General features: G+C 30.8%; 1 protein-coding gene across 1 annotated transcript in view; it reads left to right on the top strand.

The window, feature by feature from the left end:
* The window catches only part of Plod (procollagen lysyl hydroxylase), a 39,496-nt gene that overhangs the window by 2,813 nt on the left and 18,629 nt on the right, over positions 1 to 18,054 (top strand). Inside the window, exons 2-7 of the mRNA XM_065503185.1 lie at positions 1,299 to 1,384; positions 11,406 to 11,545; positions 11,615 to 12,146; positions 12,215 to 12,468; positions 12,529 to 12,630; positions 12,700 to 12,825. Coding sequence (XP_065359257.1) covers positions 1,299 to 1,384; positions 11,406 to 11,545; positions 11,615 to 12,146; positions 12,215 to 12,468; positions 12,529 to 12,630; positions 12,700 to 12,825 — 1,240 coding nt within the window. The remainder of the gene's footprint in view (positions 1 to 1,298; positions 1,385 to 11,405; positions 11,546 to 11,614; positions 12,147 to 12,214; positions 12,469 to 12,528; positions 12,631 to 12,699; positions 12,826 to 18,054) is intronic.

Raw genomic sequence — 18,054 nt, 5'->3', positions numbered from 1 at the left:
ACGAAACTTTATTTTCGTTACTAGAATTATTAACCTTAATTTGTTTATATATTTTTTTAAACTTAATAAACAACAATTAAATTCCATTAATATTTCTCACTTAAAGATATTTTGAAAAACTTAACGAAACTTTATTTCGTAAATAAAAAAACACTTAACGACCGTTTTAGTTATAATCATTTAAAATAAATAAACTACTATTTAAATTGAGAAACATTTTACATTTTGAGTGAAAAAAAGAACTTAACGAAACTTTATTTGTTAAACCAAAAGTATTTAACGAAAGTTTTTATTTTATTCTTTTAACATAAAGAAAACTTAATTCAAATCTATAATAATTTTTCACGATTTCTTAAACTTAGCGAAACTTTGCTTTCTAAACCTTTAACACTAGAAGTTTCAATTCTATAGGAATTCCATTTCGATTTTCCCCCCTTTAATTCTAAAACTTTTTAATCTTAAAAAGTACAGCATTTTTTTTAACCAGATTTACTTAAATTACCAACTTGTTATTCAAATAAGTTTCTGTAATAAAACCATTTCTTTTTGCCACAAAATTTAAAGATTATTGTTTTTTATTCAATAAAATATTATTCATAATTTCTTATCTGAAAAGAAAATAGAAAAACTATTCAAGAATATTGACCTTTTTCCCCCATTTCTTAACATAAATTTAAAGCATTTTTTTTAATACAATGTTATCACTTTTAAGTATTAGAGATTTGTCCTCTTTTCAACATCAATTCTCAGTTTTAAATTTATTAATAGTTTTAAAGATAAGAGCTATATTTTTTATAATAATGTCTAAACAATAGTTTTAGAAAATTCATTTGAAAAGGAAATAAAATTAAAAACAGTCTCGAAAATATAAGAAATTATCTACAGAATGTTCTTTATTAAAGTATCACATTTAATCTTAAACGATGACACATTTAAACTAGCTTAAAAATGAACGGGGTTTAACAAAACTTGTAATTAAACCTCCTTCACATTTTAAACTTTTAAGACTGTTTAGTAGATCTTTGTTTTAACTTTGTAATTGTATTCTTTTCAATTCAAACTTAATTAAATCTAATCCCTGTTTTATTTTCCTCAAACACCTTTTCCCATTTTATTCCCACCAATTATAACTGCCTCTAAACTGGTTTTATTAAACATAAACATTGTATCGTTTATTTTTGTTAAAAGAACCATAATGTATAGAATTTCATTTAGAATAAAAAAAAAGAAAATTTATGTTGTTTTTTTATCCATATTTATAATAATTCTTTTGTTCTTTTTCATTCTCTCTGTTCTAGCTAAAGTTAAAGTTTTCACTGTGGCCACAGATCGTACTGATGGTTTCCTACGTTACATGCGCTCAGCTCGGGTTTATGATATTGAGGTGAGTTTGATAATGATTACAATAAATTATAGCTTAACAATAGCTACAACAATAAAGGGAAAATGACATGAAATAAATAAAATGTGTGAATTAATGAAAATTGATACCTTTTGATGCAACAAATCGCTTTTAAATAAAACAAACAAGTAATAATTCTGTGCTACACCATTTCCTATAGGAAGGTTAAGTTGTAAACTAAACGAAATACCAGACTATCATAGATCAGATCATCATAGATCAGATCATCATAGATCAGATCATCATAGATCAGATCATCATAGATCAGATCATCATAGATCAGATCATCATAGATCAGATCATCATAGATCAGACCATCACAGATCAGACTATCATAGATCAGATCATCATAGATCAGATCATCTTAGATCAGATCATCTTAGATCAGATCATCATAGATCAGATCATCATAGATCAGATCATCATAGATCAGATCATCATAGATCAGATCATCATAGATCAGACCATCACAGATCAGACTATCATAGATCAGATCATCATAGATCAGATCATCTTAGATCAGATCATCATAGATCAGATCATCATAGATCAGATCATCATAGATCAGACCATCATATATCAGATCATCATAGATCAGATCATCATATATCAGACCATAATAGATCAGACATCATAGATCAAATCATCATAGATCAGATCATCATAGATCAGATCATCATAGATCAGATCATCATAGATCAGATCATCATAGATCAGACCATCACAGATCAGACTATCATAGATCAGATCATCATAGATCAGATCATCATAGATCAGATCATCATAGATCAGATCATCATAGATCAGATCATCATAGATCAGATCATCATAGATCAGACCATCACAGATCAGACTATCATAGATCAGATCATCATAGATCAGATCATCTTAGATCAGATCATCATAGATCAGATCATCATAGATCAGATCATCATAGATCAGATCATCACAGATCAGACTATCATAGATCAGATCATCATAGATCAGATCATCTTAGATCAGATCATCATAGATCAGATCATCATAGATTAGATCATCATAGATCCGACCATCATAGATCAGATCATCATAGATCAGATCATCATAGATCAGATCATCATAGATCAGATCATCATAGATCAGATCATCATAGATCAGATCATCATAGATCAGATCATCATAGATCAGATCATCATAGATCAGATCATCATAGATCAGATCATCATAGATCAGATCATCATAGATCAGATCATCATAGATCAGACCATCACAGATCAGACTATCATAGATCAGATCATCATAGATCAGACCATCACAGATCAGATTATCATAGATCAGATCATCATAGATCAGATCATCATAGATCAGATCATCATAGATCAGATCATCATAGATCAGATCATCATAGATCAGATCATCATAGATCAGATCATCATAGATCAGATCATCATAGATCAGATCATCTTAGATCAGACCATCACAGATCAGACTATCATAGATCAGATCATCATAGATCAGATCATCTTAGATCAGATCATCTTAGATCAGATCATCATAGATCAGATCATCATAGATCAGATCATCATAGATCAGATCATCATAGATCAGATCATCATAGATCAGACCATCACAGATCAGACTATCATAGATCAGATCATCATAGATCAGATCATCATAGATCAGACCATCATAGATCAGATCATCATAGATCAGATCATCATAGATCAGATCATCATAGATCAGATCATCATAGATCAGATCATCATAGATCAGATCATCATAGATCAGATCATCATAGATCAGATCATCATAGATCAGATCATCATAGATCAGATCATCATAGATCAGATCATCATAGATCAGATCATCATAGATCAGATCATCATAGATCAGACCATCACAGATCAGACTATCATAGATCAGATCATCATAGATCAGACCATCACAGATCAGATTATCATAGATCAGATCATCATAGATCAGATCATCATAGATCAGATCATCATAGATCAGATCATCATAGATCAGATCATCATAGATCAGATCATCATAGATCAGATCATCATAGATCAGATCATCATAGATCAGATCATCATAGATCAGATCATCTTAGATCAGACCATCACAGATCAGACTATCATAGATCAGATCATCATAGATCAGATCATCTTAGATCAGATCATCTTAGATCAGATCATCATAGATCAGATCATCATAGATCAGATCATCATAGATCAGATCATCATAGATCAGATCATCATAGATCAGACCATCACAGATCAGACTATCATAGATCAGATCATCATAGATCAGATCATCATAGATCAGACCATCATAGATCAGATCATCATAGATCAGATCATCATAGATCAGATCATCATAGATCAGATCATCATAGATCAGATCATCATAGATCAGATCATCATAGATCAGATCATCATAGATCAGATCATCATAGATCAGATCATCATAGATCAGATCATCATAGATCAGACCATCACAGATCAGACTATCATAGATCAGATCATCATAGATCAGATCATCTTAGATCAGATCATCATAGATCAGATCATCATAGATCAGATCATCATAGATCAGACCATCATAGATCAGATCATCATAGATCAGATCATCATATATCAGACCATAATAGATCAGACATCATAGATCAAATCATCATAGATCAGATCATCATAGATCAGATCATCATAGATCAGATCATCATAGATCAGATCATCATAGATCAGACCATCACAGATCAGACTATCATAGATCAGATCATCATAGATCAGATCATCTTAGATCAGATCATCATAGATCAGAAAATCACAGATCAGACTATCATAGATCAGATCATTATAGATCAGATCATCTTAGATCAGATCATCATAGATCAGATCATCATAGATCAGATCATCATAGATCAGACCATCATAGATCAGATCATCATAGATCAGATCATCATAGATCAGATCATCTTAGATCAGATCATCATAGATCAGATCATCATAGATCAGATCATCATAGATCAGATCATCATAGATCAGATCATCATAGATCAGATCATCATACATCAGATCATCATAGATCAGATCATCATAGATCAGATCATCATAGATCAGATCATCATAGATCAGATCATCATAGATCAGACCATCACAGATCAGACTATCATAGATCAGATCATCATAGATCAGATCATCTTAGATCAGATCATCATAGATCAGATCATCATAGATCAAAACATAGACCGGACCGTAGACTAGACATAGATTGAGATATGGAACGAGACATTGAAAGGGACAAAAAAAATACTTTAACAGAAAAGTACTTTTTAACAAACTTTTTTAAAAAAATAACAAAAACATACTTTTTAACAGAAAAAGTACTTTTACTCCAAAAAAAATTATTTTTAACAAAAAAGCTTTTAAAAAAATTAATTTTACCCGGAAAAAGTACTTTTTAACAAAAAGTACTTTTGTACAAAAAAGTACTTTTTTTCAAAAAAATTACTATTTAATATAAAATTTCTTTTAAAAACACAAGTTTTTACCAAAAAAAAGTACTTTTACCCAAAAAATAAAAATTTTAAATAAAAAAGTACTTTTTTACAAAAAAGTACTTTTAACGAAAAATTGTTTTTTAACAAAAAAGTTCTTTTTACAAAAGAAAAGAATTAATTTCTGAATAAAGTACTTTTTTTCCATTAAAATTTATAATTTTTTAGCTGAAAATCTTGAACTAATGGAAATGGTGTAGAAAAAAACAAACAATTAAGAAAGTCTTTTATTAGAATTTAGTCTAATAATACTAGTTTTGATACTTATTCGTCTCCGTTGCTATTGTTCTTTTGAAATATTTTATTGTTAAACATTTCAATCATTTAAAATTGTTTATTTATGTCTTTTGTAGCTAAAGTTAATGATTTTTTATTAATGATTTATTTTATTATTGAAGTGCTAATAAACACAGTTAAAGATTCTGTGTGTTTTTAATAAACAACGAACGCACTGAACTACAAACATTTACTGACAAAAAAAATAAATAAAAATAAAAATTTAAATAAATAAATATAAAAACAAACCGGTTGCTGGTTAATTTAACCAGCTCCTCAATATGAATGTTAATTGATGGCAGAAAGAAGATGGGTTTTTTCTTTATTATTTTGTTGCTGGTTTTCTGTTTAAAAGTTCAGCTGGTCTTTGGAAAGTACTTGATTTTTCAAGAGGTGATTTTTGAAATGGATAGTGGGGGGATTAAAGATTAGATAATGGATTGGAAACAGGTTTATTTTAAAAAAAAAATTAAAAATAATGAATGAAAAGGTGAGGTTTTGTTTGAACAAAAAAAAAACAAAATTTGAGTTAAAATGATTTGAGACATTTTGTTTCAGTTCTATAATTTGGTTTGAATTTTTCAATTCCAATATTTATTAAAAAAAATTAGTGTTGGAATCATTAAAGTATTTTAATATAAAGAATTCTATTGTTTAATTCCATGACATTTTAAAATATCATTTCAAAATTGAATAAAAATATTAATAATTGAATTATTTTCTAGCTTTACAATAATGCATCCGGTGTATAGTCGTACATATATATATTTTTAATAGTTTTTTGTTTTTAATTATCATTTCTTGTTGTTTAGAATCTGCAACACATGTTAGAATCATTCCAAGTATTTGAACTCTAGCATGTAGATTCGATAAAGAAGAACCACATCATCTTGTTTTGTGTTTTGCTTTGTTTATAACAATTTTTGTTGTTGTCGTAATTTGAATTTTAACGCAGTCCGGTTAATGTGTGCCAGATTTATTTTCCTTATAGTATGTACCAACAATTTGTTTATGATTAAATATCTGTCTAAATACAAAAAATTAACTAACAGATGATGGTTTGACCAAAAACCAATCATTTGAATTTATTTATTTTAGTTGGTTTATTTTCATTGAGTCACGTACACAATTGATTGTGAAATCTATCTTATTCCAGAACTTATTTATTGTATGCAGCTATTTTTAATCTTTTTTCTTTTTCAATTTTAAGCCTGTCTGTCCCTTTTATCAGTTGCTATGAGTTTTATTTCGTTTAGTTTCTTTAATAGTGACAAATGTGACGTTTTGTTCTTGCTAACCTTTAAAGTCAATTTCTCTGATTAAGAGCTCTGCTTTGGGTTCTTTTAATTCCCGGTTTCATTCATACAATTTTATGTTTTTGTTTTAATAATGTCACTTATGCAACTGATAAGCTTTCACATTTATTTTTTGAATGGATTTATGTTGTAGATGATCTACTTGTTTTCTTCTTTATTTATTTTGTTTTTATTACTCTCTGTCTCAAAGACCTAACTCAGTTGTCAAAAAGCTAAGTGTTAAAACGAATTACTTACAAAATAGAGCAGAGCAAAAAAAAAAACAAGCTGTGCCGAATCTTATACACCCTTCACCAAATTATACTTTAAAATAATTTTTTTTAAATATTTTTAGGTAAACAAAATTTAATTTTTTTAATTGTTTTTCAAATTTTTTTTCGAAATTGTTTTTTAATTTTTTTAAAATTTTTTTTTTTAGTTTTTAATTTTTTTTTAAAAATTTTTTTTAAAATTTTTTTTTTTTTAATTTTTAATTTTTTGGAAAAAAAATTTACGACAAAAAAAATTTTTTGATGAAAAAAAAATTCGGGTTAAAAAATATTTTTCCCGATTTTGACCCATTGTAGGTCCAACTTACTATAGCCTTATCTACATACATCGTTGCAATGGACTTTGAAATATCTATCATTAGATATCCATATTGTCTATATTAATGACTTAGTAATCCAGATATAGATAAAAAATAGGTCACAAATCGAGGTTGTCCCGGTTTTTTGCTCATATCTCCGTTATTTATGGACCGATTTTGCTGATTTTAAATAGCAAACTTCTCGAAAGCATGCCTGACAGAATTATTGAAGATTTGGATCCCAAAGATATCTGGGGTCTTCAGAAAATTGATTTCAACAGACAGACAGACGGACGGACAGACAGACAGACGGACGGTGTTGTTACTCATTCTGTAGGGTCCCAACTCAAAGCCACTATCTTTCTTCAATTGTCAGTGCATTCACGATTAGATCCTATAGTTGTCTATGCAAGCAGGGAGGCCAAGGGTTAAAATAAGGTACTTATGAGGCCATCTACCAGAGAGTTAAACTGAGTTTAACTTTAAAACTTTGTTTAATTGAAAATAAATCATAAGATTTATTTTAATTTTTAGTGTTATTTAGTTTTAAATTATTTTATTTTTCGGCCTTAACCATGGTTTTATTCGAGGGTTTAAACTAAGTTTAATTTTAATGTTTTGTATAATTGAAAATAAATTATAAGATTTATTTTAGTTTTGGGTCTCATTTAGTTTTTCATTACTTTTAGGCTTTAAACTCGGTATTGTTTTTGGGGTTAAACTAAGTTTAACTTTTAAATTCCTTTTTTTTTCCAAAACTAATCACTAATTATATTGAAGTTATTGATTTAGGTTCATTTAGTATCACTTTAGAATTTTAACCTTGGTTTTATTGGAGAGTTTAAACTAAGTTTAATTTTAAAGTTTTGTATAATTGAAAATAAATTCTTAGATTTATTTTAATTTTGTTTGACATTTAGTTTTTCATTATTTTTAGGCTTTAAACTCGGTGTTGTTTTTGGAGGTTAAACTAAGTTTAACTTTTAAATTCCTTTTTTTCCCAAAATTAATCACTAGTTATATTTAAGTTTTTGATTTGTGTTCAAGTGCTACCATTTGCATGCTCTAATCTCGTCTATATAGAGGGGTTTAAACTAAGTTTATCTTTAAACCTCTGTATAATTAAAAATAAATTATAAGATTTATTTTAGTTTTGAGTCTCAGTTAGTTTTTCATTATTTTTAGGCTTTAAACTCGATGTTGTTTTTGGAGGTTAAACTAAGTTTAACTTTTAAATTCCTTTTTTTCCCAAAATTAATCACTAGTTATATTTAAGTTTTTGATTTGTGTTCAAGTGCTACCATTTGCATGCTCTAATCTCGTCTTTATAGAGGGGTTTAAACTAAGTTTATCTTTAAACCTCTGTATAATTAAAAATAAATTATAAGATTTATTTTAGTTTTGAGTCTCAATTAGTTTTTCATTATTTTTAGGCTTTAAACTCGATGTTGTTTTTGGAGGTTAAACTAAGTTTAACTTTTAAATTCCTTTCTTTCCAAAACTAATCACTAGTTATATTTAAGTTTTTGATTTGTGTTCAAGTGGTACCATTTTCATGTTCTAATCTCGTCTTTATAGAGGGGTTTAAACTAAGTTTATCTTTAAACCTCTGTATAATTAAAAATAAATTATAAGATTTATTTTAGTTTTGAGTCTCAATTAGTTTTTCATTATTTTTAGGCTTTAAACTCGATGTTGTTTTTGGAGGTTAAACTAAGATTAACTTTTAAATTCCCTTTTTTCCAAAAACAAATCACTAATTATATTTAAGTTATTAATTTATGTTCATTTAGTATCACTTTCGAATTTTAATCTTGGTTTTATTCGAGAGTTTAAACTAAGTTTAATTTTAAAGTTTTGTATAATTAAAAATAAATTATAAGATTTATTTTAATTTAGTTTGACATTTAGTTTTTCATTATTTTTAGGCTTTAAACTCGATGTTGTTTTTGAGGTTAAACTTAGTTTAACTTCTAAATTCTTTTTTTCCCAAAATAAATCACTAGTTATATTTAAATTTTTGATTTGTGTTCAAGTGGTTCCATTTTCATGTTCTAATCTCGTCTTTATAGAGGGGTTTAAACTTAGTTCATCTTTAAACCTCTGTATAATTAAAAATAAATTATAAGATTTGTTATAGTTTTAAGTGTCATTTAGTTTTTCATTATTTTTAGACTTTAAACTCGATGTTGTTTTTGAGGTTAAACTAAGTTTAACTTTTAAATTCCGTTTTTTCACAAAATTAATCACTAGTTATATTTAAGTTTTTGATTTGTGTTCAAGTGGTACCATTTGCATGTTCTAATCTCGTCTTTATAGAGGGGTTTAAACTATGTTTATCTTTAAACCTCTGTATAATTAAAAATAAATTATAAGATTTATTTAAGTTTTGAGTCTCAATTAGTTTTTCATTATTTTTAGGCTTTAAACTCGATGTTGTTTTTGGAGGTTAAACTAAGTTTAACTTTTAAATTCCTTTTTTTTCAAAACTAATCACTAATTATATTTAAGTTATTGATTTAGGTTCATTTAGTATCACTTTAGAGTTTTAATCTTGGTTTTATTCGAGAGTTTAAACTAAGTTTAATTTTAAAGTTTTGTATAATTAAAAATAAATTATAAGATTTATTTTAGTTTTGGGTCTCATTTAGTTTTTCATTATTTTTAGGCTTTAAACTCGGTGTTGTTTTTGAGCTTAAACTAAGTTTAACTTCTAAATTCCTTTTTTTCCCAAAACAAATCACTAATTATATTTAAGTTTTTGATTTGTGTTCAAGTGGTACCATTTTCATGTTCTAATCTCGTCTTTATAGAAGGGTTTAAACTAAGTTTATCATGAAAGCTTTGTATAATTGAAAATAAATTATAAGATTTATTTTAGTTTTGGGTCTCATTTAGTTTTTCATTATTTTTAGGCTTTAAAATCGGTGTTGTTTTTGGGGTTAAACTAAGTTTAACATTTAAATTCCTTTTTTTCCAAAACTAATTACTAATTATATTTAAGTTATTGATTTTGGTTCATTTAGTATCACTTTCGAATTTTAATCTTGGTTTTATTCGAGAGTTTAAACTAAGTTTAATTTTAAAGTTTTGTATAATTAAAAATAAATTATAAGATTTATTTTAATTTTGTTTGACATTTAGTTTTTCATTATTTTTAGGCTTTAAACTCGATGTTGTTTTTGAGGTTAAACTAGGTTTAAATTTTAAATTCCTTTTTTTCCCAAAACTAATCACTAATTATATTTAAGTTATTGATTTAGGTTCATTTAGTATCACTTTCGAATTTTAATCTTGATTTTATTAGGCGGCTTAAACTGAGTTTAACTCTAAATTTTATTATTATTGAAAATAAATGATAATTTTTATTTAAATTTTAATGATATTTAAGCTTTAAACTCGGTTTTATTAGTACGTTTAAACTAAGTTTAATTATTAAACTCAGTTTTGTTTAAAACTAAGCACTAGTTTTATTTAAGTTTTTTTTATTTGTGTTCGTTTCAAACTAATTTCATGTCTTAAACTTGGTTTTATTTGTGAGTTTAAACTTGGTTTAACTTTAAAACTTTGTTTAATTGTAATTGAATTATATGATTTATTTTAGTTTTTAAATTAATTTTGTTTTAAAATATTTTTAAACTTTAAACTTGGATTTATTAGTAAGTTTAAACTAAGTTTAAGTGCTAAACTCAGTTTTGTTTAAAACTAATCACTAGTTTTATTTAAATTTTTTTATTTGTGTTCGTTTCAAACAAATTTCAAGTCTTAAACTTGGTTTTATTTGTGAGTTTAAACTTGGTTTAACTTTAAAACTTTGTTTAATTGTAAGTGAATTATATGATTTATTTTAGTTTTTAAATTAATTTAGTTTTAAAATATTTTTAAACTTTAAACTTTGATTTATTAGTACGTTTAAACTAGGTTTAAGTGCTAAACTCAGTTTTGTTTAAAACTAAGCACTAGTTTTATTTAAGTTTTTTTATTTGTGTTCGTTTCAAACTAATTTCAAGACTTAAACTTGGTTTTATTGCGGGGGTTTAATCTTAGTTTAACTTTAAAATGTTTAATTATCAATAATAAAGTACAAGTTTTATTGGAGTTTTTAATATTATTTAGATTTTAATGTTTTTTAGACCTTAATTAAGGAAAAATCTTTATAAATTTCACTCCAAAAGCTTTTCTTTATTAGGTTGGATAAACTAAACTTTCACTTGAGCTTATTTAAGTTCATTTAACACAAAATTTACCACAATTTATTAGGTTTATATTATATTTTTTAATAAATTTTTAAATATTCTTTTCCAGGTTACTCCCTTGGGTTTGGATGAAGAATGGAAGGGTGGCAATATGGAGGGACCCGGTGGTGGTTTCAAAGTAAATCTTCTCAGAGAAGCCATTAGACCTCTTAAGGATGAAAAGGATACCATTATCTTATTTACTGATAGGTAGGCTTTGCAAAATATTTAACATTCAATGGCATACACTATTTTAAACTTTATTTTTACGTTTAACAGCTACGATGTCCTTTTCACCAGCGGTTTAGGCGAAATTGTACAAAAATTCAAAGAATCCCATTCGAAATTGTTCTTCTCCGCTGAAAAATACTGCTGGCCCGATCAAAACCTAGCCAGCAAATATCCAACAGTAGAACCTAAAGCTTCACCCTATCTTAACTCTGGAGCCTTTATTGGTTATGCTCCACAAGTGTGGGAATTGCTGGAAACTCATATTGCCGATACCGACGATGATCAATTGTACTATACTAAAGTGTTTTTGAATGCAGAACTAAGAAAGAAATTGGACATGAAATTGGATATCACCTCTACGCTGTTCCAGAATCTAAATGGTGCCAAGGATGATGTTAAATTGGATGTTGATTTGGATACAAATGAGGGTGTCTTAAAGAATATCAATTTCCTGACAACACCCAGTATTTTGCATGGCAATGGTGGCAGCAAAGTTGAATTGAATGCATTTGCCAATTATTTGGCCAAGACTTTCAGTGGCAAGTGCTTGATGTGTCGTGAGGATCGTGTGGAATTGGAGGTGGGTAGAAGGAAAACAAAAGTTTTCAAGATTTATTAATTAATAACAAATTTTGTTTTGTTTTCTAGGAACATAGTTTACCCACTGTTTCCTTAGCCATTATGGTCAACCAAGCGGTGCCTTTCTTTGATATGTTTTTGAATAAAACCGCCGAATTGAAATATCCCAAAAATAAAATGCATTTGTTTATCTACAGCGGCATAGAATTCCATGACGCCTTGGCCAAGTCCCATTTAAAACAATTTGAAAATGAATATTTATCCTCGAAAATTGTATTATCCACCGATCTGTTTGATGAGAAGAGAGCCCGTCAATTGGCTTTGTAAGTTATTGGATCTTGTATTAAAATGAATGATATTAAATTGTTATGGTTTTCCCATAGACAACAAGCCCAACAGAAGAAGGTTGACTATATTTTCTTTGTTGATGCTGATGTCCATATTGATGATCCGGAGGTTTTGCGTGAATTATTAAGTTTGGATAAGTAAGTTTTAAGATGTTTTTGATTGTTAGGCAAGATTTTAATTATGTTGGAATTGTGTTTCTTTTGTAGACAATTTGCTGCTCCTGTTGTTAGCAAATACAATGAATTGTGGAGTAACTTCTGGGGTGCTTTAACCGAAGGTGGCTATTATGCTCGCTCTCCCGATTATGTTGATATTGTTAAGGGTGATATACTGTAAGTACATTTTAACTATATTAGAGATAATTTAAACAAATTCTTCCATATTATTCAATCGACTGATTAGGAGTTTGCCAATGTATTTTCCTGATTAGTTTAAAAAGCTTTTTAAGGCATTTCCCCAAGTGTTTTATCATTCTTTGCCACGAAATGCACCGAAAACTTCGAACTGGTTTCGATTTCCAGCTGCTGTCAATTTAACAAATTTTAAATCATGCGGCTCTACAACCGCTCAATTCCAGATGTGGAAAAAACGATTTTCTTTCACCACATTTCCTTCTCACATCTATCCTCTTTCCAAAGAAAGTAACACAATTATAGTATCGTATCGTCGTCCAAAATACAAAACGGACGAAGTACACTAGTCTGTTCATTTGTGACGACAACTACTTCCTCCGAAAATATAGTACCAGAAGCCTTTACGATGGATCATTTACTTACGGTATCGGACTATTCATTTCAATGTGGAAATTAGAGAACAATCAACATCTTGATGTTCAATTTATTGTGGCCAGACAAGGATATCTAGATCTCTATAACGTCTACACTTTATTTGTCTCAAATTGGACACTAGTAGCCAATCACCCCTATCACGAATCAATATTTCACATGAAATATGTTCCCTTTTCCCATTTTTCGTTCATAAACTTTGTTCACGTGAAAAATTCCCCATGTTGTGAAATTTTTAGATGGAATTTTGTAAACAATAAACAGCTGTTACGAACAAAATCAACTATTGTGAATGAAAAGTTCAGGGGAATATCACGATAGCAATTTTCCCTTCGAGGGAAATGGATATTTCATGGGAAATAAATTTCACATGTTTTTCACGATAGGGGTGAATATCTTGAGGATCAATTGATGGCAATCCGATAAGAAGAAACTATCATAGATCTTTATATCTGATCTTACTTAGATTTCGTGATACTTTAACGCTCCACATCTGAATTGGCTCTCACAATTTATTAATCGTTTTTTGGCAACAAATTAAAGAATTCACATTCTGCTGCTTGAATAAATATCAGCCCAATTATGAATAAAAAATTCCCCGGGTGTTTGTTACCCGGCAGTTGAATTTGAATAGGAAAAATGAGAAAAGGAAAAAAACTCCTGGGGAATTTTTATTCATAATTGGGCTGTATGTTCCCATATAGATTAAGAATTAGAGCGCTAGTTCAGCTGTTACCAAACCAAGTCCTTGACTGATTATCTCCTCAAACTTGTGTACTGTAGTTTCTCCAGCAACACAACTTTTATCCATAATTGTGAGTCTAGATTGAAAGAACGATTTCATTCGCTCTTACATCAACAAAAAAGAAAGTATTTGAGAAAGTTTCCAAGAATTTTTCGTTTCAAAGATTTTCCAAATCCCTATAACAAGCACGACGACAACTAAATGGTCCGTGAAACATTCAGGTTAACAGCTCGCTTTCGTTCCGCAGGTTGAATATTCGTAGTATAGACGCACTATCTTGCCGAAGCCGAACTAGAGATTTTTTTTTTAACAAACACAAACTGCGAAGCGTTTTACACCCACAGTCTCTGGTGGGAATCGAACTCCCAACCCTTACATTGATAGTCCAGCGCAATATCGTCTGGACTTTCGGGACACAGCTTCATTATATACTTACTACCAATCTCGACGACTCTAAGATCTCCCACAAGAACTGTGTCAGCTAGTTTTGCGAACGAGAATGGAATGGTTATATCGTTAGATCTAAAGGGTCTTTCATTAAACGCTTCCTATCTTTAAATTTAAATAAAACAAAGTGGGTGTCAGATAAAATCCTCCTTGGCCTTCTCTGGATGGCGCGCATCCGAAATGTCAAATTTTCCATGACTCTGGCTCATAAATCACACTGAATTTGAACGATGGCATGTGTTAAGTTGGCATTGAGGACCATAGTAGTTTTTGGCTTATTCGCCTAAGGAAACCCCACAAGAAAAAGTCGAAGGGCTCAAAATCGCAGGATCTCTCAGTGGACAGTTCACATCATCTCCACGTGAAATGACCATGCCCTCAAATTGTGTGTTACGAAGCTCCGTCCTATTGAAATCACATGTCTTTCAGGTCCATATCATCCAATTCAGGTCAAACGAAGTTGGTAATCAGAGCACGCCGTTGATGGTGATGGCCTGGCTAACGTCGAAATATGTAACAATAACGCCGTCATCCCAAAAATCCACACCAAACAGTGATTTTTTCGGAATGAATTGGACGCTCAACTCCAAGCACTGACTTTTCCGGGAAGCATTGAACGCTATTGGTTCTCATGAGGATTGGTATCGTCCCAAATTCGAAAATTTTGTTTGTTGACGTAACCATTCATCCTGATGAAAATTGGGGTCAATTTCCAATTGATCAAGGTCGTTTATCTCCAGTTCCTGTTGAATTTTGTGCGATTGAAGGTCCAAGTCAAGGTGCAAAGTTCCCCATGTTGTGGTAAACATCGAACGTTGACGATGATGACCTAGCCAATGTCGTTCTTAAAGAAATATGGATCGTTGACGTCGGCAGCCCAAAATCAACTCCAAGCAGTGACTTTTCCGGGAAGCATTGAATGCTCTTGGATCTCATGTGGATTGGTATCGTCCAAAATTCGAAAATTTTGTTTGTTGACGTAGCCATTCATCCTGATGAAAATTGGGGTCAGTTTCCAATTGCTCCAGGGCTCATTCAGGGAAGACAAGTCGTTGTCTATGGTTGTTTATCTTCTCTTCCTGGGTCAGTTGCATTTTGTGCGGGTGCTTGACCAAGTCACGATGCAAAATTCCTTAAATTGTGGTAAACATCGTCCTAGCCAATGTCGTTCTTAAAGAAATATGGACCGTCAGCCCAAAATCCACACCAAACAGTTACTTTTTCGGGAAGCATAGAAATCTCTTGGTTCTCATGAGGATTGGTATCGTCCCAAATTCTAAAATTTTGTTTGTTGACGTACCCATTCATCCTAATGAAAATTGGGGTCAGTTTCCAATTGATCCAGGGCCCATTCAGCGAACTCAAGTCGTCTATGGTTGTTTATCTTCACTTCCGGGGTCAGTTGAATTTTGTGCTGGGTGCTGGACCAAGTCACGATGCAAAATTCTCCAAGTTATGGTAAACATTGACCTATAATAGACCTCGCCGTTGACGGTAATGTCCTGGCCAATGTCATTCTTAAAGAAATATTGACCGTCAGCCCAAAATCCACACCAAACGGAGTTACTTTTTCGGGAAGCATAGAAGGCACTTGGTTCTCATGAGGATAGGTATTCGACAATTTTGTTTGTTAACGTAGCCATTTTTCCTGATGAAAATTAGGATAAATTATCAACTGCTCCAGGGCCCATTCAGGGAACATATGTCGTTGTCTATGGTCGTTTATCTGAAGCTCCTGGGTGAGTTGAAATTCCTTAAATTGTGGTAAACATCGACCTATAATAGACCTCGCCGTTGACGGTGATGTTTCGGTCAGCGTCGTTCTTAAAGAAATATGGACCGTTGACGTCGCCAGCCCAAAATCCGCACCAAACAGTGATTTTTTCGAGAAGCAGTGCACGCTGCGAATTGGTATCTTCCCAAATTCGACAATTTTGTTTGTTGATTGAATGCTCTTGGATCTAGTGTGGATTGGTATCGTCTCTATTCATCCTGAAATGGGCTTCATTGCTGAAGATGATTTTTTGATGAAAATTAAAGTCAGTTTCCAACTATTCCAGGGCCCATTCAGCGTTTATCTTCAGCTCCTGGGTCAGTTGAATTTTGTATGAGTGCAGGTCCAAGTCACGATGCAAAATTCTCCAGGTTGTAGTCTGCGAAATTCCGAGTTCTTGTAGGCGGCACGAAATCGACTGCCTCAGATTCTCCTCCATACTCTCACGGATAGAGGCTATATTTTCAGAAGATCTTTCGATATGGCTGTTGGTGATGGCTGTTGGTTTATTGTTTACTGAACTAACCAATTCAAATTGATCCATCACACTGCAAAGAGTTCTCTCGGTTGGACGATTATTGGCACCATGAAATGGACGAAGCTCCAAAACAAAACCCATTTTGATAAAGCAATGTTATCATTTGAGGGTGTTGTTGTACGCTATATCCTTCCATGTTGATTTGGCAAAACCATGTGAATAAATGGCAGCCAATTTGACAGATGTAGGTTAGGTTTCCAGGCAGCCACGAAATGAAGGAAAAGAATAGCAGTTCTCGTGGGTCCCTTTGTGTTACCTGAAAATAGAAAAAACCGAAAAAGAGAGACAGATAGAAGTGAAAAGAGAGAAGGAGAAGATTGAAAAAGTTAAGAAGAAGATTGACAGATGTAGCTTCAAAAATATGGCCTGTCAAAGTTTGGAAGTCCCTATTGGAAGACCTTTTATATAGGATAGTCTTTGTTTATGCCACAAACATTACTTAGCGATTTTCCTTATTTACCCTGCAATTCCTATTTTTCCTCAATATCTACTAATGCAGAATGTGCTGTAGTATTCTTCCAGTTCTAAATTAAACGTCAGGATTCATAAATACTTCTTTACGGCTAGATATCCATCTAACTTTCAACTGTGTACATACTTCACTGTCCTACTCCTACTTCCTTCTACTTGATAAGAATCCATCCTTCAATCACTTGACTTAAAGTTAGAAAATATCCTAATTACTTTATTGTATTTCTCTTTTTTGTTCCTATTTATTTGTCCAATTTGTTTCGGTTCAGAGAGTCCACCCTCTTCCAATTTATCCAGACTTTTCTCTCTTCAACCGACATTCAGCTAAATATTTGGTCCTTCGAAACGGATCCTAAAAGGTTGAATTTCCTTTGTTCCTATTTATTTTTCCAATTTGTTTCAGCTCAGAGAGTCCATCCTCTTCCAATTTATCCAGACTTTTCTCTCTTCAACTGACTTTCAGCTAAACATTTGGTCCTTCGAACCGGATTCCTTTGTTCCTATTTATTTGTCCAATTTGTTTCGGCTCAGAGAGTCCATCCTCTTCCAATTTATCCAGACTTTTCTCTCTTCAACCGACTTTCAGCTAAACATTTGGTCCTTCGAACCGGTTCCTAAAAGGTTGAATTTCCTTTGTTCCTATTTATTTGTCCAATTTGTTTCGGCTCAGAGAGTCCATTTATCCAGACTTTTCCCTCTTCAACCGACTTTCAGCTAAACATTTGGTCCCATTTGGTCATCCTAAAAGGTTGAATTTCCTTTGTTCTTATTTATTTGTCCAATTTGTTTCAGCTCAGAGAG

This window comes from Calliphora vicina, chromosome 3 (genome assembly GCF_958450345.1).
Source record: "Calliphora vicina chromosome 3, idCalVici1.1, whole genome shotgun sequence".
NCBI lineage: Eukaryota > Metazoa > Arthropoda > Insecta > Diptera > Calliphoridae > Calliphora > Calliphora vicina.
This window is presented reverse-complemented; position numbering and strand designations above follow the sequence as displayed.